The sequence below is a fragment of the Rattus norvegicus genome, chromosome 1 (genome assembly GCF_036323735.1).
Source record: "Rattus norvegicus strain BN/NHsdMcwi chromosome 1, GRCr8, whole genome shotgun sequence".
In the NCBI taxonomy this organism is placed as follows: domain Eukaryota; kingdom Metazoa; phylum Chordata; class Mammalia; order Rodentia; family Muridae; genus Rattus; species Rattus norvegicus.
Window position 1 is genome coordinate 108765375 of NC_086019.1, and position 23551 is coordinate 108788925.

At 48.0% G+C, this 23551-nt stretch overlaps 1 protein-coding gene across 15 annotated transcripts in view; it reads left to right on the forward strand.

Annotated features, from left to right (window-relative positions):
• The first annotated feature begins 1870 nt into the window (after positions 1 to 1870).
• Positions 1871 to 23551, forward strand: part of Slc6a5 (solute carrier family 6 member 5) — a 65929-nt gene continuing 44248 nt past the window's right edge. Inside the window, exons 1-5 of one of the 15 annotated variants that reach the window (XM_063275124.1) lie at positions 1872 to 2028; positions 6093 to 7188; positions 17755 to 18297; positions 20662 to 20800; positions 23187 to 23318. In XM_063275124.1, the coding sequence (XP_063131194.1) occupies positions 17776 to 18297; positions 20662 to 20800; positions 23187 to 23318 (793 nt within the window). In that variant the 5' untranslated portion in view covers positions 1872 to 2028; positions 6093 to 7188; positions 17755 to 17775. 15 annotated transcript variants of the gene reach the window in all.

Consider the following 23551-nt stretch of genomic DNA (forward strand, 5'->3'; position numbering starts at 1 on the left):
TTCTGGTTGGTGGCCGAATTGTTACATGTGTGATTAGGTAGAGCTTCAGTCTGGTCTGTCAGATATCATCTGCCTATTCAAACAGCCACTCTTCCCTTTCTACCTGAAAAAAAAAAATCTCCTGTTCTCAAGAAAGGAAAGTCTAAGTCCTGGCCTGGAGGTGGGAGTACAGCCCCATGTGGGCTATTGGTTGGTTAGGGAAACCTTGAGACGCCTCAACTTCTTCTAAGAGGAAGGTATATAAGTGAAACCTTTTCACCTCAGGGTCCCCTTGCTTTTGTCTGCGGTAAGTTTGCGTAGAGCAGTCAGAAAAAGAGAATGGCTGTTGCCCAGAAGCCCTGATTTCTGAGGTCCTACCTAAGACCACCGCTAGAAATCACTTAACAGCAATAACTCTGCACAGTAACTCGCTGCCTGGCAGGCTCCTCTGGTTTTCAGCTGGACACAGTTATCCCTCCTAGGCTAAACCCTGCCTGTCTTGCAAGGTTCACCAGAATATCTTCCTTAAGTATATGGACCAGATTAAAGAACTGTGTTCCATTACCCTGTACTCCCAGAGCTCCTTCAGTCACAGCACAGGGGCTAAAAGCATCATCAGGAAGGCAAACCATGCTGACTCATAGCCTGGTTCTATTATATTACCTATGATCTCTGTCTGTCTCTGTCTGTCTCTGTGTCTGTCTCTGTCTGTCTCTGTGTCTGTCTGTCTGTCTGTCTGTCTGTCTCTCTCTCTCTCTGTGTCCCTGTCTCTCTCTGTCCCAGTCTCTTTCTTTCTGTCTCTGTCTGTCTGTCTTTCTGTCTGTCCCTGTCTCTGTCTATCTCTGTCTCTGTCCGTCTCTGTCTCTGTCTGCTCCTCTCTCTGTCTCTGTCTGTCTCTGTCTCTGTCTCTGTCTGTCCCTGTCCCTGTCTCTCTGTGTCTGTCTGTCTGTCTCTGTGTGTTCGTGTGTGTGTTGCATATGCATGTAGGGGTGGAGCACATGCACGCACGCACGCAGAAGCCAGAAGAGGACACGAGGTAGCTCACTCTAGCACTCTCCTTTGTGGCAGATTCACTTAGCCACAGGCAGCTTTTGTGTGGGTACTGGTTTGAATTTAGGTCCCCGTGCTTGGGCAGGCAGTGCTCTTACTGGTGCACTGACTCTCTTCCTCAGTTTTGAAATGGCAGTAGGAGGATTACCAAGGTTCTCTACCTTAAATGAGTGAATGTGTTGTTGGTGTACTTTGTACCTAACGATTGTCAGGGACAATCGTTCATTACTGTTTGCTGCTAGCACTGGCTTCATTACAGTCTTATCACAATAGCCAGATAGTTGGCCCTGGTAGAGCATAAACTTAATGAAGGCAGCTAGCTACTGCATTTAATCTAGTTTATTGCTGTGTCCCCTTGAATACCTGGCTCAGGTACAAACATTTGCTGAATAAATACTTTATCAATAGTGTGTGAGGCATATGTGCAAAGTCAAATGGGATCTCATCTGGAATGGATTTCATTCACAGTAAAGAGAGTTAAAAAGCTACACTTGGTGAGTTCTAGAAGGCCATTGTAGAAAAAAAAAAACCCAAAAAACAAAAAACAAACCCCTCCACTGTTGGCTCTAAGGACAAAGCACTCACGTGCTCATAAAATCCAAGGCTAGAAACCTTCATTTGATCAAGGGGGAAAGAAGTCACCAGACTAGCCAGGAGATATATTGAATGCCAAGTCAATGCCAATGGTCCATAGACGTCAACCTTGTCCAAATCTGGCCTTGTTAGTGTCTGTGATCAAAGACAGGACAAACAGGATGGCAGTGAGTCAGAGTACGCCAGCCCCGCCCCCACGCCCCAGGCCCCGCCTCAGCGTCTCCCATACTTCAGTGCGGTGTACCAGGCTTTTCCCTGTCATCCAGGCAGCAGAACTTCTACCACCTGGTCCTCGTCCCTCACTTGTTTGGGACTTCATGACATAGTAACTCCTTGTAGCATCGGTGGAGGTGGAGGTGGGAAGAGAAGCCTGCTGAAGACTGATTGCGGGGGAAGTATTTTCTGGTGAGTTGCACAGTTTCATTCCGTCATGTCTGACGGGATCGGGGAGAACGCGCCTGCATCTTTAGTCTTCTGCCATGGACCCTCTGGATAATTTACTCCCTTATCTCTTTCCTTGCCTTCTCCTTGAGCAATTATGGCATCTCTCTCTGCAGACGCCTAGTAATTGGAAAACCAGTTTTCAAATCTAGTAACTTTTCTTCCCTAAAGTTTTTTCCCCTCCCTTATCACACAGAAGATTGGAGGAAGAAGAAGCATTTATTTCAGTAAGTTGTAAAGGATGCACACTGAATTTAACAATCCTACTCTTACCTTCCAGACAGAATTTGAAGGTCAAGGGAATTTGATCTCAGATATCACTGGGATGATTTTCTATTAATTTAATGATTTTCTCTTAGTATATATTTTAAAAGAGGGCTTATTTTGCAAACCTGAGGACCTATGTCCGACCCCAGAACTGATGGGAAAAAACCATATGTGCTAGGTATAGTAGGGCTTTACACCTTTAGTTCAAAGGCAGGGAGGCAGAAACAGGTTAGATCTGTGAGTTCGAGGCCAGCCTGGTCTACACAGTGTTTCCAGGCCAGCCAGTGCTCCATAGTAAAAATCTTTCTCACAACAAAACAAAAGCAAAGAAACAAAAAAATTCAGATGTGAGTTCATAATCCTGGTGCTAGGGAGGCAGAGACGGGGTTCAAAGGTCAGTCAGCCTAGTACTTGATGAGCTCCAGTGAGAAATCCTAAATCAAAACAAGCAAAAAGATGATACCCAAGAAATGACAAGGTCTACCCTGATTTCTTTATGTATATGCATATATGCACCCACATATATATGAGCATTCACACACACACACACACACACACACACACACACACACACACACACAGGTTTCTTTTTAAGTGTTTGCAGCATTGGTGCTGATAATTACAATACTTTTGTGAGTGTTAGGAACAGAGATTACCTTATGACCAAGAGAAATAATCATAGCAATTACAGATATTACAGCTCATGTTCATCACTACTTCCTTCTCAGTTGCCCCATGAGGGAGATTCATACTTTAGTTTACACAGCATTTGTCTTCCCAGAAACACATGGTGGAGTCCAGTCATTGTTGTGAGCTGTTAACAAGAGTAGAGATAGGGGCTGGGGAGATAGATGGCTTAGGGGTTAAGAGCACTGGCTGCTCTTTTAGAGGTCCTGAGTTCAAATCCCACAACCACATGGTGACTTGAACCATCTGTAATAGGATCTGATGCCTTCTTCCGGTGTGTCTGAAGAGAGCAACAGTGTACTCACATACATAAAAATAAATGAATTAACTAAGAAAAGAGTAGAGACTGTACAATTATGGTCTTTGGAGGTTGGGCCTTTGAGGGGTGACACGACCCTAGTAAGATCATAAGGACACCCTACAATGGGACCTCTACAAGAAGAGTCTTCATAAGAAGACTGAGCAGAAGACTCAGACACATGGCTGTTTTCTGTCTCTTGCCATGTGATGTTTGTCCTACAAAGAAGTCAATGGCCAGATGCAGCCCTTTGACCTTGGACCTCACAGGTTTCCTGAGGGCTTACCTGGTCTGTGGTCTTGTATTACTAGCAACAACAACAATAGCAACAGCAGTAGCAGCAACAACAATGCCCTTAGACAGTTGCATGAATACCTTACTCTCCAAAAAGTAGAGTAACACTTAGAGAAATTATAACTGACTTGGGTGCAGTCAGGAAGCCCATAGGCTGTTCTAAGTAAAGATACATTCAGTCCAAAGCCCAGTTGTTTTTCTTTACTTTAAAAAAATTATTTTCTGTATTTTATGCATATGAGTGTTTTTCCTACATGAGTACTTACAGTGCCCACAGAGACTAGAAGGGGTGGGGGGATGGATTTCCTGAGACTGGAGTCACAGATAGTTGTGAGCTGCCATGTAGGTGCTAGACACTGAACCCAGGTCCTCTGCAAAAGCAGCCATTGCTCTTAACCTCTGACCTCTCTCTCTCGTTCCCCTCCCCACAAAACCCAGTCTTGACCTCTTTGAGGACCAACAGAGCATGTATGACCTGAATGCAAAACACCTTTACCAGTTACCTGGTACAAAGCTGGCTCTGACTCCCTCGGGGTTCTTCCCACCTAACAGCCCATGTTTTGAGAAGTTGCTTTTGAGGGAGCCACATTGGAGAGCTGGTAGAGTCCAGCCAGCACAAGCACCTTTCTGACAGAAAGGTGGCAAAGCCAGGTCGAGACAGGGTGTCTGTCATTCTCTAGTCCAGGCTGACCCTGAAGGTTAGAGGTGTGCCACCACACTGATCACAGAAGTCTTTGTAGCCGGCGTCTGGGGATACACCTCACACATCTTTTACCCATCAGGACACTGTCATTGTTTCAGTTTGTAGTTTCCTTTTCAGAGCTAGAAAGATATCATAGGGATTATTTGCTGGCTGTTTTTATTTTATTCCTTTTGTTCACTGTTTTATTTATCCGATCTATCCTGGTTTCCCTGTGCACTTCATCTGGGTCTCTAGGGATCATCTAGCTTCCCCTAAGCTGATGTTTCAGGCAGTAGCACCAGCCTCAGTCAATGAAAACAGTGAAAATAAACTGCTTGCTTAGAGAGCACACCCTTGAAATGAGTATGGCTCCATTCTGTATGCTCTCTGTTCGGGGATGTGGGATTAAAAGAGCAGCCTCTGTCTGGGATATACTGGTCTCCTGATGGAAAAGATGGGTGAGAGCCATCCAATGCTTTCTGTTGTTCGGGGACAGAATGTCCTCTGTATCTTAGGTTGGCCTCAAAGTCACCACCCTCCCTCCCCACATCAACCTCCTGAGTGCTGGGAGTTCATGGATGAGCCAGCCACCACCACACCAGCTCTCAGACAGCTTCATACAGTTCCTCGAAATGTGTTCCTCGAAATTGCTGCCAGAAATCTGTCACTTGGGTGGGCCATACATTCCTTTCATCCCAGCACTTGGGTAGCAGAAACAAGCAGATCTCTGGGTGAGTTGGAGGCTAGCCTAGTCTACATAGAGAGTTCCAGGCTAGCCAGGTTTACACAGTGAGTCTATCTCAAGATAAACAAACAAACAACAACAACAAAGAAACAAGTCTCGTCCAGTTACATCTTATTGCTAAAGCAAATCACATGGCCAAGCCTGGCTCCCACAGTATAAAAATCGTGAGGAAACACAGGGCTAAGTGCATCTCTTACTGTCATAACATCTACCGTCACCCCCGTGCCCCTTCTTCTGGCCCTGCCCTAAGCATGTTTTTCATGCTTCACAGTTGAGAACTTTCTGTTGGCTCCATTATTTAATTCGGGACCTTAAGTAGCTCCTGGTATCCTTGAAAATAACACCGTCACCCTCCCCAAATTGGAGCTCCTCAAATTTAAATTACTCGATTTCCCCATTTAATTTGTAAGTTGGCTTACTGTAGATGATGCATCTCAGTTCGTAGAGCTGTGCCCACCTTCCAGGATACCCCATTTGTATAAGTATTGCTTGCTAACGCTAACTGATGGCACCAAGGAGGGTTCCATTGGTTGGGGGAGACAATTAGATGAACTCTCATTTTTCAGATGACAGCCCAATAGTTGATAAATACATATACTGAGATGTCATTTTCACGATAAAAAAAGGCAGACTAACATCAACAGCAAGGAGAACTGAAAACAGTGCCAGCCTTTGCCTAAGGCTTGCAAGGCTGGGTGACATTCACACCAGGTCTCTCTGAGAGCTTCTGTTTGGTCCCTACCTGACATAGTAATCACGTTTTAAAGTCTTATTAAGCATGTATGCCCGTGACCCTACTTAAGTGTAGTTCCGAGAAAGAGGATGAAGAGTAAGAGGAACGAAGGCTATCCAGCTTTTCACTGTCTATGTGGGTATCCTGGGCTCAAAATCTAAGTAAGCTTCATGTTCTACCTCGGGTTTTATTGGGGCTATCAGAGACAAGATAGAAACTTTGTGGGGGTGAGGGGTTAGTATTCTCCAGAGGAAACAGAACCAGTAGAGTGTGTGGCAATGTGTAGAGAGATATTTAATTTCAGCTTGATTTGTGTTTACAGAGGCCAAGAAGTCCTATCAGCCACTGTCTGCAAGGTGGAGCCCAGGAATGCTGCCTGGGGGCCTGGGAACAGGAACTCCAAGGTCCAAGGTAGATAGGCCCTCAGAATAGAGAGGGCTTCCTCCATGCTGTCTGGTTACACGATTGTTTTCCCACCATCCAGTCAGCAACCCCATACTGAAATGCTCGGCGCTCCTGTGTGTGTGCAGGGGAGGCTACAGTAACAAAACCAGAGAGCTTCGACCTGCTGAACCGGGAATCCGAGGGGAGAAGGTGTTCTGAGTGTCTCTCTCCCTGGCTAATCGATGACTGTCTTCCCTCTGTTTCTTCTCATCGCCTTCCAAGTATACTTGCCTCTGCGAGTCGATTCCCCCTTGATAAAGACACTAATTACATTGAATTAGGGTCGACCTTAACGACCTCATTTTAACTTGATTGCCTCTGTAAAGACCTCATTTCCCCCATAGTGCTGCCTGCTGAGGACCTGCTAGTGGTGTGGACTCCAATCTGTTTCCAAGAAACACAATCCAAACTGTATTCTGTCAGATCTCAACAGTATCTGGTGCACACACTTGTGCGTGATGCACACAGTGGCTCAAAAAAATCCTTTCAAAGGGTTAGGGTTCAGAAGGTGGCAGCTGCCCGTGGATGGTTTAGGGGCTCCCCAGCTCCTGGCTGCTCTACTTTAAAAAGTGAGGCAGACAGCTTGATGGTGGGACATCCAATGAGATCAGTGAGGCTGTGGAAGGAAGCATCGTCTGGGTCTCTGGTATCTGGCCCTAGGTAATTCACTGGATCTCTCTAACACTGTTTTCTTGGTCTGAAAAATACCACCCATCTGCAGACTGTGGATCAAAGGCACTGAATTTGGAATCTGGATCCTAGCAGTGAGTCCCCTGTGGGGACCCAGTAGTGAACCATGCTCTGCTTCCCTTCTGAGAGCCAAGCAGTGGTGATAACTCACACTCAGCCTTCACTGGAGACAGACGATGCTCCCCTCACAGAGGTAACCTTGACGGGCCAGGTTATGAGACCTGACTTTCAAGGAGAATGGCCAGAAAGTTTGCAAGGTGTCGAAGAGTACTTCAGTTTCACAGGTACGGTTTCAACTTTGCAAATGTCTGCTTGTTCCACAGTGGCAGGCTTGGTGAGATTTTGCAAGACAAGTCCACTCTGTGTGTCACTAGAATCTCAGCCACTGTAACAAAGATACTTGCTAACAAAGATAGGCTCTTCTTACCCCCCCCCCCCTCGCCACAATAGCTATCAGTGTATTCATCAATGAGGGTGGGAACTCACATCTTAGAGTAGCCTGGTAACTAGGACACCCGACTCTGAGAGCCTGAGACAGAAAGACCGACAGAGACCAAGACTTGGAGAGCAGATATTGCTATGCACAGCCTGGCAGCCATCTGCCTTGACTTTCCAACCACAGCCCATCCATCCCCTAGCTCCCCGGGAGTCTTTAAGTTGGATTTCTGCCCCTGGTAAACAAGAGAGTCCAGAGGAGATAAAGTCCATTTTCTTTTTATTTTCCTTCTAGACTGTAAGACAAAATATAGGAGTTGGAGAGATGGCTTAGCAATTTAAAGCACTGGACGCTTTTCTAGAGGATTCAAGTTCAGTTCCCAGCACCCACAATCATCTGTAATTCCAGTTCCAGGAAATTCAGTGCTCTGTTCTGGCCTCAGTGGGCACCAGGCCCATATGTGACACTTTGACATTCATGAAGGCAAAACACCCATATGCATAATAAAATAAAATAAGATAAAAAGACATCACAGGGCTGGGTGGGGTAGCACACACCTTTAATCCAAGAACTAGGGAAGCAGAGACAGGTAGCTCTCTGTAACTTCAAGGCCAGCCAGGGCTACATAATAAGACCTTGTATCAATCAGGAGAGAGAGAGAAAGAGAGAGAGAGAGAGAGAGAGAGAGAGAGAGAGAGAGAGAGAGAGAGCACGAGAGAGAGAGAGCACGAGAGAGAGCACAATAGTACCACAGATCACAATAGAAGTCTCAGGAAACAAACAGAGCATTCTAGTAACACGTTGTAGATGTACTCCTTGAAAGCATGGTCTCACAAACAACATCCTAAATGTCTTTGCTGTCATCACGTTGAACAGCTCCCATGGGGCATAGTCCAGGTTTTTCTCTCAGTATCAGTGAAAGCAGGACTTCAAGGAACAACGAGAGCATTGAACCATGCCCATCCCAGACGCTACCATTCCCCAAATGCTCCCTCAGGGGTCAGTGACAGAGGTTCTTCTTTTTATTTTTTTGTTGGCCCTACCAATCACTCAGCCCGTAGGATGGTTTGTTCGAAGCTCTTCCTTTGCCCCCCCTCCCCAGCTGTGCCCAGGTTAATGACCTGGAAAAGCACGTCATCATGCAAACAATTTGCAGAACACAGAGGAAACCCAGACCCAGGCGGTTTTTTTCCCTGCCGAGGAAGTGCTCATGGATCCTGCCTGGTCTGACGACATTTGCATCATTTCTCAAAACTGTGTAATTAAATCCTGTGTAAACAGATGGGCTCATTTGTTTGGTTCTAATAGCTGTAAAACGTGGATATTGTGCATACTGACAATTACAAATATTTATATTTACCAAGAAATATTCTTTTATTAAAAAAAACCCTTTATACTAAAGGGGAATTTGGTTTATTCTTTATAGAAACACACCATCAATATTTTAAAATTGCTGACTGCTGGCAAGCCCTGGAAGATGGCTTGAAAGAGACCCCTTCTGCACATAGTGTGGGTGCATAGTCAATAGCTCCCTGCCAGTGTCCACAGACAGATATCAAGCAGACAGACTCACAAGACTGGATTCCCAGATATTGTGCAGTTCATGTTTAGGAGCCCATGCCAAGAATTCAAAATGGAGGCTTGAGCAGAGATATACACGGATGATACAGAGTGCTGGGCTAATGGTTCCTGGAGGAAGGGGAGCCATATTCCTCAGTGGTGTAGCCACTGGTAAGTGGTCCTCAATTAAGCAAGGACACACATGTACACATTTACACCCTCACACATGCACACAAACACACACACACACACATGTACTCACACTCACACACACCAAGACTGAAAGTGGGAGGGAGACTTGGAGGAAGGGTTCCAATTGGGGAGGAGACAAGAGAGGACAATGGTGCAATATGACCAAAGTATATATATTGTGTGTGTATGTCTCTGTGTGTGTGAGAATTGTGAAAGAATAAATAAATGTTACTTCAGGCCACGCCTTCTGCATTTGAAGGGATTGCAGTTTGGACTAGTACTTCCCCACAGAATCTCCCTCCAGTGACAGCACCGCTCTAAGCTACCCAGCACGAATGGCTGTCGGACACTAAGAGTTTATTTACTGTGACTGAAGAATGAAATTTTACATTTAATTTCATCTTAATTAATTTACATGTAAATAGGAAAAGACACTCGACGGGTGAACAATTCCGGTGTGGCGGATACAAGCCAGGCTTGGACTGTGTGCAGTCTCTGCTCGTGAAGAGCTTGGGAGGAAGCAAAGCAATGGACCTTAGGGAGGAGGTCCCAGAGGCTTCCGCAGATCCCAGCAGTTATAGCAGGAGCTGGCATTTTCATGGGAAACAAAGCAAAACACAAAAGAGGCGACACTTATGTCCTGTTAGAAAAGATGAACAAAATAAAACAAATCCAGACATGCTGGGGTTTACATACAGAAACTGTGCAGGCTTAGATCTAAGTAATAGCCACTTCTGAGGTAACTTTCCAAACCCGTATGGCAAGGACTCTCACTGTTTTATCCCGTTTGTTTTCCCCCTGGAACCTGTAACACACTCTTAGAATTTACTCTCAGCAGTTAACCAGTCTTGCTGAAAGGAAAGGCAGGACAGGGGGGCCGAGTAGCCTCTGAGAACATTCAGCTAAGTGGTGGCTGAACTTGGTTCACAGTTGTCACTGTAAAGTGCTGAGTTCACCACACAGGAATAGGTCTAGGCTAGAAGAGTACAAATCCTAAGAGACTGATCAAGAACACTCAGAATCATTTCCAAGTCCTCTTGGTGACATTATGGGACTTGATTACCACCGTTGTGATTAACTAACTTGTCAAAGAAGGGTCAGATTCTTCAAGGCTGTTGTTTGGTTGTATCTCAGCCTGTTGTGTGCAACAGACTAACGGAACCCATAGGCACACATTTGGCAATACTGTCTAGGCTCCCTTCAACAAAATCTGCAAAGGTGCATGTAGTGACAAAAGCAGAAGGTCCTGCGGCATCACTAATGTCACCTGGAAGTTGTTCCCAGTGCACCTACAGTCCTCACTGTACCTTACTGAATCTTCGTAGAGTCATGCTTAGGTCCACAAACTACCTGTCCAGTGAAGCTTCCCAGCATTTTTTCCACTCTGTTTGCTGGGGATTCCTGCAAGTTTTGCCTAACAGTGAGTTCAACTCAAATCCAGTCCCCCTCCCCCAGCTAACTGGGACAGCAAGAAAAGACCAGTGGAAGTGAGCGCAATCGTGTTTACCAACATGGCAGGCAATAGTGTCAATTAATTTGTATCCAGTGCATCTCAAAATCGCCTCCCTCGATACTCAAAATGATTAAGAGCCAAGCTCTCTTGGGAGGCTAGATCTCCCACTTTTAGTGTTGGGAGTCTGAGCAGATGGATAATCACAGAAGACTCACAACTGGAAAATCACTAAACAGTTACCAAGAGTACACACTGAGTAAAGGCAGCTATCTAGAACAACAAAGAACAAAGACTTCAATGTACGGTGCTTACCCAAAAGGCACCGATGTGGGAGAAAGACACAAATTCCAATTTGGTGTGACTTTAATTCTTTTTTCATTTACTGAACACTAAAGATGGGGGCAGAAAGAATACGACTGCAGCACGTTTTTCTGGTCTGTGTCGTCTGAAGGTCTTAATTAGACCTCACTTCCATCTCAGCAGAGCAAGAAGATAGGACCAGGTTCTAGTGCAGAACGAGGGCTGGAGAGGAAGCTTGGTGGGTGGAGTGTTTGCCTGTGTGAGTGAAGTCCCTGTTTGATCTCCAGCCTGGCACAGACTGCCTGTGATGGGTGTTTCTGTACCTTCCAGCACTCAAGTTATAGAGGCAGGAAGGTCAGAAGGTCAAGATCATTCTTGGCTCTGTAGTGGGTTCAAGGCCAACCTGAATATCAGCCCTTGTTTCAGGAAGTGAAAAGGACTAATAGGACCATTGGCACTTGGTCACTTAATTATCTCACTTCCTTGCTCTGAGCTCTGTGTCTTAGAGAAAGGTGGTGGCTATGGATGGATACTGACCAACATGCGGGTGTCAGAGGCCAGGTCAGTGAGTGTTCTCATCCATTAGGGTGGTAGATTCTATCCCTGAATTTAATCTCTTTAAAAAGTATACATAGCATTTTGACATAGATTCGTGAGTATTATTGTACAGTTAGACTTGAGAGTTCAAGTTTTCTACCCTTTCTCTCCTTTTCCTTGGCTTCTCTTCATTGTCACCATCTACCTTGATCACAGCAATGCTCACAGCATTGACCAGTTAGCTTAATTCCTAATTGCCTCCTGATATGTGTGCTTCCACGTCTGGGTGGCCCTATGTGCGCATTCATAATACTTTAACTTCTTTTATGCAAAAAAATGTCTATTTACGTTGAGACAGAGTTGCATATGTCTCAGACGAGCCTCAAACTCACTGTATAGCTAAGAATGACCTTGAACGTCTGATTCTTCTGCCTCCGTTTCCCAAATGTTGACATTACAGGTGTGACCCATGATTCCCGGGTTTTATTCAGTGCAGGGGATTGAACTTGGTCTTAGGGTATGGTGAGCAAGTAATCTCGGGATTGAGCTACGTACCTAATTCTCCTAAACACATTCTACATATCTGGCGTATCTCAAGATTTCCTAAAAATCTCCAATCTGACTCTAATCCATGTTAACAGCTACAAAACTTTGCATACTAATGATCTAATGGTCATGTATATTTGTTTCACTTTGTCAATTGTGCCATAAGAAAACAGATTTAACTGCACTGGGCAATACTACTAAGACTAGTTTTGCCAGCTGAAAGGATCATACGGTGGAATTTTTAAAGGCTGTGCTAATTGACTTTGTTTCTATTGTTACACGTGGCTCTTGGGATTCCCCCATACACACACCGGGAAAGTAGGGTGAGAGACTTCAGCTGTCCTTGAAGGTCCTTTACAGTTTGTTCTAAGCTCTCCCACTTCTGTGGCCAGCACCTATTGGTCTGCATGCTGCTGCAGTGACGTGAGCCTCCTCGTTATTGCAGAGTTGGGAGCCAGCATCCGGCAGGAGTGTCTGGATCTGTGACGTGCAGTTGGTACAAAGAGTCCTCAGTATGGACTCCGTTGGGTTGATCTAAAGAAGGAGACTTGCTTTGATATGTCTGTGTCCCTTGACACCAGGTATCTAAATGAGAGCTGGACCAACCCGAGACACGGCTGAATACTAAGTTCCAAGCTTCTGCAATGTGCACTGTATTTTACCTTAATGCAAACAAAGGTGCTTCTGGACAGACTCCTAGCGGCTTCAGTGTTTTGGGCATTTTTTTTTTTTTACTAAAAAGTTAAAAGAAAAAGAAAGAGGTAAACTCTTGATTGTTTTATTGGCTAAGGAGAAAATGGGTTCACAGTGGCTATCTTTTTGGAAAGTTGTCTGCTCTTTGTATCCATCTACTCATATTGTACCCTGTGAACCAGGCCCAGAGATCTGTTGTTTTTCCTAAATCTGCAAGTCTTCAAGCGTACCTTAGTCCACCTAGACAGAATATAGCAATGGCCAATCCTCAGCACACCAGCTTCAATCCATTCATGTGCACCCTCTCATTTATCTTCAAGTCCCTCCCCGCCTGCCCCTGGTTAATTCTTTATTTAACAAACGGACAATGTCCTTCAAGGTCAGGGAACCAGGAGGCAGTGCAGTCTGTCTGCAGAGCTTAGATTCTTAACACAACGCAGTAATGGCAATAGGTAGCAGTAGGCAGGCGGAGAAAGTGCTGCCTGGCTTCTTGACTGTCAAGCAATGTCACCTGAAATTCACGTGGTGCCCTCCCATCCGCCATCCACCATCCGTTAGAGGTAAGGGTTGACATACCCACGTAGACATCAACTAAACAAAGACGCACAATTCACACCACGTTTCATTTCTTCCGTATGATATGGGGTGGACTGGAACCCACCCAGATTTGGCTCCAATCCTAGCTCTGCCTGCAGACCCCAGGCAAGTTCCTTGGCCTTTCCGATGAATCATACTGCAGGTTCTTCCTTGTACCAAATCCTGCACCAGAGAAGGCACTGCACTGAGAGAATAGTAGAGTAAAACACCCTTTCCTTTCCTGCCTGGCTTCCTTGGCTTAGCATGGCTGTCCTCTGGGTACTCTCATCCTGAGCTCCAGCTGCCTTTTGAGTCTTGGCACAAACACCAGCTTCAATGCTATCTCCAGACAGTTCTTTTTCCCTCGGCTGCCCCAGCCGGGTGGTGGACATAGTCTTTCCAAATAGCTATTTATTTGCTTATCTGCAAGGAAGGAGGGGAGAGGGGCAAGTGATAGAGGACAAAATCAATTACTATTTTTCATCTTTGACAAAGTAATTAAGGCCATAGCGACTGGCTAATTCCGACCGAATGGCTGCACACTGATGGATGCGGATTTACAGCCTCCTTGGCTGCGGTGTGCACCGGCCCAGATTATCACTCTGAACAGGCAGGCGGCAGCGGCAGAAGAGGCAGGGGGTGGAGGCTTATGTGGGGTGGGTGACAGACTTTTCACCCCACCCATTTCTGCTTTTTAATTAATTAATTAATTAATTAATTAATTTTATTTAGTTCCGCAGCCCCATCCTTTGAACCTCGCAGGTACTGACACACAATTGGACTCCAGATGATTCGCTCCAGTGTCAGGTCTCTGCTTCACTCGCGGGGTGGGGGAGATGAGGGGAGAAGGAAGGAGTTGCTCTTTTGGTTACTATCCTGTCAGAGTGACTCTTGTTGTCTGGTCTCTGAACAGTCTCTCTGCTCTATCTGCAGCCCCTCCTTTCTGGAAACTTGCGGCTAGAGGAGGGGGCCTTTGTGGAGTTTGAGCGCCTCCTACTCACCCGCCTCTGCAGGACCTGATTAGCCCCACGCTAACCCAAATGCGCACTTGACCAGGAGACACGTCAGGTCTGGAGACTGAGCGGGGGTGTTGGGCATCACTCACAGTCAGCAACGGAGTAGAGGTGGAGGGCAGCGGGGAGCAGTCCTGCACGACTCAGCCACCTCAGTGCATCCCGCCTTACTGGCCAGGTTCTTTTGCACACTCCACCGACTCCCGCGCGCGTCAAGTTTGGCAGGGGCTGCTGGAATGCAAATTTGGAGACTGGCCACAAGCTTTGAAGTCGTGACTATTTGCAGTCAAAGTGGCCTATGGACCTCTGAGCCAGACTTGAATCTAACTAGGGGCGGGTCTCATGACTCCGTAGAGGCCAAGGCTTCCCATTTCTCCACTCCCGGATCTTGCTCTTTCTTGGGATCTGGGGATATTATAGGACTGTGAACCTTACTGGCTTTCAGAGCTCTTTTCAGTAAGCGTACCCAGGGTCCCAGGCATCCATTTATTCCTCTTCTGAGTCCTTCTCCATTTCTCTGTCGCCTAGAGTGGGTGACTGGTGCAGGCAACGTTCTGTGGAGGAGTCAGTAACTTCTTTGACGTTCAAAATAGACCCTGACCTTAGCTTTCACAGAATTAACATGGGAATGATTTCCGAAAGGCTGTTGGCAAACTTAAATGTGATAATTTCGTGGAAGTGTTGCAGATGGCCCGATAGTGAAAACACAGTAAATGTCAATAAAAGGCTATCTGGAACCCGAAAGACACTGGGAGGACAAAGCTCCTCTGGCTACCTATCTACCCCATCCCCCGCCACCCCCAATCCCAAATAATGCAGACCCGGAATCCAGGTGGCTATCCTGAGAGAGCCAGGCTCACAGAGACATCTACCACTCTTGAAGTCTTGGAAGGGTGAGGGAGGAGACCCTGAGTGTCGCAGCAATGCCCCCGGCGTCCACCGCAATCTGCCACCGCAGCCTGCGCCCTCGGCTGCCGCGGCTTTGTCCTGGCTCCGCAGGGAGACGGCCCAGTCGAGTGCGACGGCAAGGACCCGGAGGCGGTGGGCCCCGCTGCGCGGAGTGCAGCGCTTTCCAAGCTTCCCGTTCCAGAGGCTATGGTTCCCTAGCTAGGCTGTCAAGACAAGGGAGAGGAGAGGCATATTGCTGCGAATCCCCTTCTAGTTTCCAAATGACATCTTTGCCAAGGGTTTTCCCCTCTTGTAACTGTCGCTGCTGCCTTGTACCCCAGGTAAAGTCCACAATCCACCTGGCCACTCAAGGCTGGGCACGCACCCATCTTAGGGTTGGCAGTCCTCTTATGGTTTCCCAGAGGGCTAGCCCTGTCCCGGGTGGCTGGAGATCCTAGTTTCAGGTAAAACTGTTCCGATCCAATTTTAAAGGATTTTTGTTTGGAGGACTATGGAGAAAGGGTGGATTTTACGAGGCTGAAGGACTAAGTCAGTATTAAAATTAAATATTAAAAAAATTCCACAAGAGCCTAAAAAGTACAATGAGAAACAGGATTAGCAGAGAGAAAACAGGGATGAGAAAATGCATGTAATAGTTTAAACGAAAACCCGGGGTCTTTCCTAGACTGGTTTTCTGGAAAGGTTGGAATGTAGGGATCTAGACACCACACACTGACCAGCCAGGTGTGCTCTCACCGAATGTAGGACCCTAGCCTGGAACAGGATGGACAATCTGGTTGGATACCTGAGACAGGCCTGCCATTATTTGGGGGAGTGATATTTTAGAATCTGACATAGATTCAGGGAGAGTGCAAGCGAATGTGGTGGGAGAGGGAGACTGGTTTGACTCCCCTCCCTCACTCCAGTCTAATCCGTTTGCTTGGCGGCTGTGCCTTGCCTTGGAGTCTTGGGCGCAGTGGGACGTGTCTCTCCCATGTTTCCCTTAATTAGGAGGTGGCAAACTTTTCTCGTTCCCTCCCACCGGCTTTGGTTTAGTAATCAGACCCACATGAGTCACGCCAAGCACGCAGCCCCCTCCTACCCGAGTGGCAACAAGACCGCGTACTCCAGGCTGTTGTCCCTTTAAAATCCGAATCCAAAGGGGTAATGATTTATCAAACGTGTATTATCAGGAAGATGTCAAACGAAGGGCACCTTGCTTCCCACTGACGCAAACCCGGCCTTTCCTGGGGAGATATAGAAAGCGCCTCTTGTTCCAGGGCCAAACCTAGACCAGTAGCGGGGTTTTACTCTACGGTTCAATCTGTTGTCCGCATCAGACATGGTGAGTGCTTGCTTTTATTCTCTAAAGAAGAAAGGTGGATGTGGGGGATAAGGATGGCAGGCTCGTTTGGGGTATTTCTTTTTGGAACTATCTGTGCAATAGGCAAGAGGTAGAGAACCATTTTCGAAGGCTTAGGTTCAGGTATTCTTACTTGGGAGCTTTGCCTGAGGGCAGACAGAGGAGTTCTCCCTAGTTCCTCGTGCTGCTGCTCCCAAACCGGATCCCAGGTACTGTCCATGGTGCTGAAAGCCAAGATTTCCGCACCCGCGGGTCGCTATGCGTCTTAGAGGCAATTGAGAATGCCGGCTGGAGTCCAGGTATTCGGTTTGGGTGCAAGTAAACTGGGTCTGTACGTTTGTGAAGCGAGTTAGAGCAGAGGATTTCAGTCGAGGAGAAGGGACTTTGATTAGTTTTACAGTGAAGTAATTATTTATACTATCTTGGAACTCTGAAAGGTAAGAAGACTAGCACGCACGGAAGCCTAAAAAGGGAAACAAACCCATTGCTGGCAAGTCTACGTTTAAAATTCAATAGGGAGAAAGCTAATGAAAATTACTGGTGAGTTTTGGTCCTCAGTCAAGAGTAGGGAGGGAAAGTATTATATTCTCGGGAATGGACAGCAAAATAAAAATAAGAAATTGGCAAGGTCCGTATACATCATATGTGTCTGGAATCAAGTGTAGAGATTGTGAGGGTCAAAGCCAACTACCATGTGTTTCCCATCTAGTTTATTGTTTAAGTGGTGGGATGTTTGTTAGTGGTAATATTCTGATAAAAAAAAAACCTTTATCCTTGACTTTGCTACTTGGGTGACAAAGGTAGGTTGGGGTGCTGGAGTTTGAATTTACTCATATGGCTTCCAGCCTTGGCCTACCCCAGAGCTTGTTTTGTGATCGCAGCTTGTCTATAGGGGAAAAAAAAGGCAATGTGCATTGTTGAATGACAAAGGAAATGGGGCGGAAAATTAAAGAATCTTGCCACAATGGTGAAGGGGATGTGGTACCCACAGCCTTGATTTGAAATCCACAGAGGGCAGGGGGTTCCTGGCTGTAGGGTTATTTCTATATTGCCCGCCTCTTTTCCCCTGCCAGAACCCACTCGAGCTTCTGTTCATCCTCCTCCTCCCGGGGTTACAGACGGGTTTGGCGAGTGGAGTAAGGCTGATTCCGTTTGTTACCCTGTCTATTCTGTGCCTGGACCTGGAATGTGTGCATCTGTGTTTGAAGATCCATATATTTTATTTTTAATGCTGCCGTGACTTTTTGTTTATTTGTTTGTTTGTTTTGCACGAACTTGACATTGTGTTTGCAGGATTGCAGTGCTCCCAAGGAAATGAATAAACCACCAACCAACATCTTGGAGGCAACGGTGCCGGGCCACCGGGATAGCCCTCGAGCACCTAGGACCAGCCCTGAGCAGGATCTTCCTGCGGCAGCCCCCGCGGCCGCTGTCCAGCCGCCACGTGTGCCCAGGTCGGCTTCCACCGGCGCCCAAACTTTCCAGTCTGCGGATGCGAGAGCCTGTGAGGCACAGCGGCCTGGAGTAGGGTTTTGTAAACTTAGCAGCCCCCAGGCACAAGCGACCTCTGCGGCCCTCCGGGACTTAAGCGAAGGGCACAGCGCACAGGCCAATCCCCCTTCCGGGGCCGCTGGGGCTGGCAACGCTTTACACTGCAAGATTCCAGCTCTGCGTGGCCCGGAGGAGGACGAGAACGTGAGTGTGGGCAAGGGCACGCTGGAGCACAACAATACCCCAGCCGTGGGCTGGGTGAATATGAGCCAGAGCACAGTGGTGTTGGGTACCGATGGAATCGCGTCGGTGCTCCCGGGCAGCGTGGCCACCACTACCATTCCGGTAAGCAGGTCACAAGCGGCCTCACTGCCTGCTGCTCACCAACCGCGCGAAGGGAGCTGGGCCCTGGCGGGTGCACGTATGCTGATGTTGAAACGGGTTGGCAATGCCAGGTGGCGGATGCTGGAGGCAGCTTTTGGGGCTTCGGAAGCTCGCACCGCTGGGGGGCGGGAGGGGTGTCAGGTCCCCAGTTAAGGTTTGGGGGTGTGTGTGCAGTGATCCTGCCAGCAAGGTTCGGACTTGCCCTTCCCAGCCTCAGCGGTAGAACCGGTGCAGATCCGTTAAATAAAAGCAGTCAGATTCTGCATCTTGCAACAGACGCGTGTCCCCATCCTATCAATGTCTCGAGTCTTTTTCGGTTCTTTAAAAATAAAAGCTCCAATTTAAAAGGAAGCACGGAGACAAGCCTGGGGTGGTATGGGCGGGGGATGTAGCTTATTCTGAGAGGTTTCCCTCAACCCCCCGTGAACCAATTTTACTACCCTAGAACTCTTAGTGAGGTGCCGCTGATCAGAGTCTCTTAACCTGGGCCCTTCTAAACCTCAGTATCTAATTATTTTTTTTTAATTCTTCTAACATAGGGCCTCTCACATACGGTTCAGCTCAGGTCCTTCCCACTTGGGTATCCCCTTAATCAGAGATAGGAAAAAAATCCCTGGCAGAGTGAATCCTGATCTCTAGATCAGGGATACAGTCTTTCCTCCTTAAAGGCTTGTGATCCATTTCACCCCAGTGATTTCTCTTCTTTCTCTGACCCCCACCCCCACCCCTGTGCTGTTTCAGGGACTCTATCTCTTTCCTCTCCTTGGTCTGTCTTTCCTCTAGCTCCCTGTTTGCCCGGCAGTCATGGGCTAGATGTGTGGCCAGAGCTCCAAGGCTGAGAGTAGAGCAGATAAGGCGTCACTGTACACTGTAGGGGTTACAGACCTTTCTGTCTCTAATCATCTGTACCCCGACCCCACTCACATAGTAGGAAATCAGCCACCCAGTCATCAGGGAAACTAGAAATAACCTTGTATTTTGGAATTGCTTTGGAATTTCTTTCTGGAACACTGTTCTGCATAAATTAGATGCTTCTAATGGCATGTGCCCCACAGTGGAGTAGAAAACGTGTTTCACACACCTCCCTTTACCTCTGCACTGCGACAAAAAGAGCTGGGACTCCCATACCCTGTCAGCCGTGTTGGGGGTGGGGCTAGAGGTGGAGACGGTGTGTGTGGGAGGAACAGCAGTGGGGTTGAGTAGGGCTGCCCCGCCTGAGAGTGCCAATGTTTCAGCCCCTTCTGACAATCACTCTGCCCTTCTCCAGCCCATAGGCAGTCTTCTCTCTTGACCATCACTGCTTTATCCTCCATGACCTGGAGAACCTCATGAAGCACTCCAAGCTGTCGTTTGCTAGGTGAAGGACAACTGGGTAGCAGGGTACCTCAATGTCTGGGTGTCAGGAACACAGAATTCACACGAGGTGTCCCCCCTATTCATTTTGCTGAGGCTTTCTTGAATGGAATCCATGTGAGCTTGGAGACATGAGCCCAGAGATCACAGACTAATGTAAGTTGGCAGATGCCCCAGAGACAAATATTTAGTGCCCCCCAATGTCCAGTTGTAGACACTGGCTGAGCCCAAGCAGTGAACAGTGAACAGAGAGTGAACAGGCTTTGCTGTCCTGTTTCTTACCATATGAGTCTTCCATTCTTTCTCTTGTGTCAACTCTAATTCTCCATCCTGACTGTTTCCCTCGTACCAGGGTTGAAGGAGGCATCTTTTAAAATGTGCTGACCAGGCAGGTTTTGCCTGCAAGTTTTGGCAGGGAAATGTGAGGCAGGGGCCCTGACTGGCTTGAAGCACTCCAATTCTTATTTCTGCCACACATTTCGAAGAAAGGGCTGAGGGGGGTGTTCAGGGTGAGGGATTTTGTGGGATGGGGAAGGATTTGGTTCAGAACCTGCTTGCTGAGAACTTCAAAGTTGGCATGATACCGGCCGGGAGTCTGCTTGCTAAATGAACTCCTGGCGACAGGTTGGGTGTGAAGGAACTGATGTGCTTGCGGAAAGGCTGCTTGCTGGTGTGCCATGACTGCAGGATTTGGGAAACCGGGTCATAGGTCTGATTAAAGTGGTTCTTTAAAATAAAATTTGGGGGCCTGCTTGCTGAAACACTTGGTGCAAAGGGTGAGGGGTAAGGGCTCTGCTCGTAGATGCACCCTTTCTTCAGATTTGGGATCTTGCTTGCCGATGCATCCTATGTGGGAAACTGGGGATCTGCTTGCTGGGGAAGGACCCTCGGCTGTTGTGGGGGAGGGCTGAATGGGGCCTGCCTAGGACGTACCTGGGTCTGCTATCCGACAATGTGCTTTTCCGCCCTCAGGAGGACGAGCAAGGGGATGAGAATAAGGCCAGAGGGAACTGGTCCAGCAAACTGGACTTCATCCTGTCCATGGTGGGGTACGCAGTGGGGCTGGGCAATGTTTGGAGGTTTCCCTACCTGGCCTTCCAGAACGGGGGAGGTATGGCTTTTCAGCTCTTTCCGCCTGCGGAGGGGGCGGGCGCTGGAGGGGTGGGGTGGGTGCCTCGGAACACCTTAGACCGAGGTTGGGAGGGAAGCTTGGGGCAACCTGGAACTCTGCAGGCCAGACTGCAGGAGTGAGTGGAACCCGCTGGATTTCAGAGTGGACATGGCTCAGCTGAGTTGCGAGCCTTACTCACTAGGGATCTCTACTGACCCAGACTGGGGACTGGGTCCCCAGCCAAGTGTACACGGAAGCAGGGATGTTCGATTTCAAGTTAAACACCGATTAGTCAAGAAGTGAGTACTCCCTTGCAGGAAATGCACTTTAGAGCCTGATGCCCTGCGGTTCTGAAGGTCAAATTGTGTCTGGCTTAAGATTGTACCTGGGAAACCCAAGCCCCCTCCTCGTTTGGAGAGTTCAAAGACTGTGAGAGAACAACCTTGACACAATGCAAGGTGCAAGAACGCAGTGGGGAGTTTGGGGTGTGCCTACTTATTGGGTAATCTCTCAGAAGTACCCCATCCCAGCATCCCCTTTCTTGGGAAGAGGCAGGAGATATTTTGATTTTAGTTAAGTCATTTAGCAAAGATGAATCTCCTTACTTGTGTCCTCACTGTGTGAAAGATGCGGTCTTTGAAAGGAAAGAGAGGAACATGGATTAGAACTCATTGGACCTTGGATGTGCCAACCAGGAAGGGACCCTATAAAGTCAAGGTGCCTTGACTTGTCACCAGAGGTACAGGGGAGGGGCTGGCTGCTCACCCCAGGCCAGCTGACAAGGACACTCCAGGAATTCACATCTCTATTGGACCAAAAGTGTAAAGAATGCAGCCCTCGCCCAGTCCTCTCTGGCCAGGTTTTAGGTCCACTCCAGAAGGTATTTGGTGTCCCGAGTGTAACCCATGATGCAACCGGGGACGGTTACTGTGTAAAATAGAAAATACCCTCCACCTGGCCCCGTCCTTGCAGTTCTGAATAAGACACGTTGACGAGTACTAATGCAGATATTAGGGGTGCCCCAGAAACTGATAGGATTCAGCGCCCCGACTGGATTTCCACTCTTCCCCCAGCAGAGAATGGCCAGGGCTGAGTGCAGGGATGAGGTGCTGTTCTTGGGGCTGCAGGATGGGGTTGGAAGGGAGTTTGCGCGTTGGGATGGAGCGAGGGGAGGGATTCCAGGAGAGCGCCTTTACCCGGGAAAGTGCCCGCCCTTGTTTCACGCGGCCCTGAAGACTGCTTGGGGCCCGGGAAGAAAATCAGAGGCTTTGTCCGCAGTGCGGCTCTGGCGCCTCACAGCCCGCAGCGTGAGAGGGGAGCTTCGTCACACAATGAATTTTTTTTCTTTTAAATTTTTATCAAGAGAGAATAGAGAAGGAGTCCAAGCCTACACCTCAGTAGTTTCTGGCCTCTACTGGGACCTTCTTGATTGGAGGCTTTGGCAGAAGACGACCTTCTGCCAGACCCAACCTGAAAGAAGTCGGGAAGGGTGGGGATGACGAAGTAGCTTCCTCAGCTGAGCACAGCCTTCCAGATTCTGTTATCTCTAGTACTCAAATTGACCTTGACTTGCGTGGGGGTGTTTCCTGGTAATTCTCTGCAGGCCTGAAAATCCTTGCAGAGAAAGAATTCCCCAGAACCCGCAAGGCTGCAGTTACTAGGTACTACAGCCCCCTCCAGGCCTCTGAGGAATATAGAGTTAAAGGAGAAACACTTTTGAGGGCTCAGTGTAGAGGAGAAGTCCACATAAATATTCTGAAGAGAAGGGTGCTTGGGGCAAGGCACTGTGGAAAGACTTCTCCCCCAGAAGGAGGGCTGACTTCTGAGGATTAAGTTCTAAGTGGAGAAGGAAGCTGTATGAAGATGCTGCTGCCAGTGGGTGATGGTTTGCCCGAAGGAGAGGGCATCCAGTTGTCTGCAGGCAGAGCAGGCCAAGCTTTAGTGAGGTGAAGGTTTGTGGTTTCCCCAGACTACTGTACAGGAGGCTCACAAATCCAGCTTAGCTGAGTGTATGAGGGCCCTTAGAGGGCCTAGGTATGAATAGGAACCCACCAAATCTGTCTCCAGTGAAAGGCACAGATTTGTGAAAAAGCGAAAGCGTTTATTTTGGGGTGGGGGTGGGAATAAAAGCATTCTAAAGAACACAAGACCATTAGCATGCAACTTCTATCTGGGGGGAAACTGAGGCACGTACTGTAACCCCGTGTACAGCTTTACGATTTTGGAAGAAGGTTCTAAACTGTCCTGTGAGCACCTTCTGCTGAACTGAGACATTAAAAGCTTCTTCAGCTTATTTTTAAGGAGACCAATCCCAGTCCAGAGGGTTAAGTTGGGCCAGAGCCCATGCTTATGTCTCCTGACTCTTCCTCCTACTTTTCTTTCCAAGGTGCTTTCCTCATCCCTTACTTGATGATGCTGGCACTGGCTGGCTTACCTATCTTCTTCCTAGAGGTGTCCCTGGGCCAGTTTGCCAGCCAGGGTCCTGTGTCTGTGTGGAAGGCCATCCCAGCTCTGCAGGGTGAGTCCAGTTCCCCTCTTTGCCTCCTGGCTTTGCCCTCCCTGTCACCTTCCAGACTTGAGGAGGGACACCGATCCCTTGTCACTTTCCCTTCATTGTTTCTGCCCTTGTGGGGTCCTTGGCTGATTCTCTCCATGTCCCTGGTGGAGCGTGTATGCATACCCCTGTGTGGGGCATCTCTGTGAGTGTGATTCTTGCACGGGTTTGGGATGACGCCAATGCAGGCCCTTCAT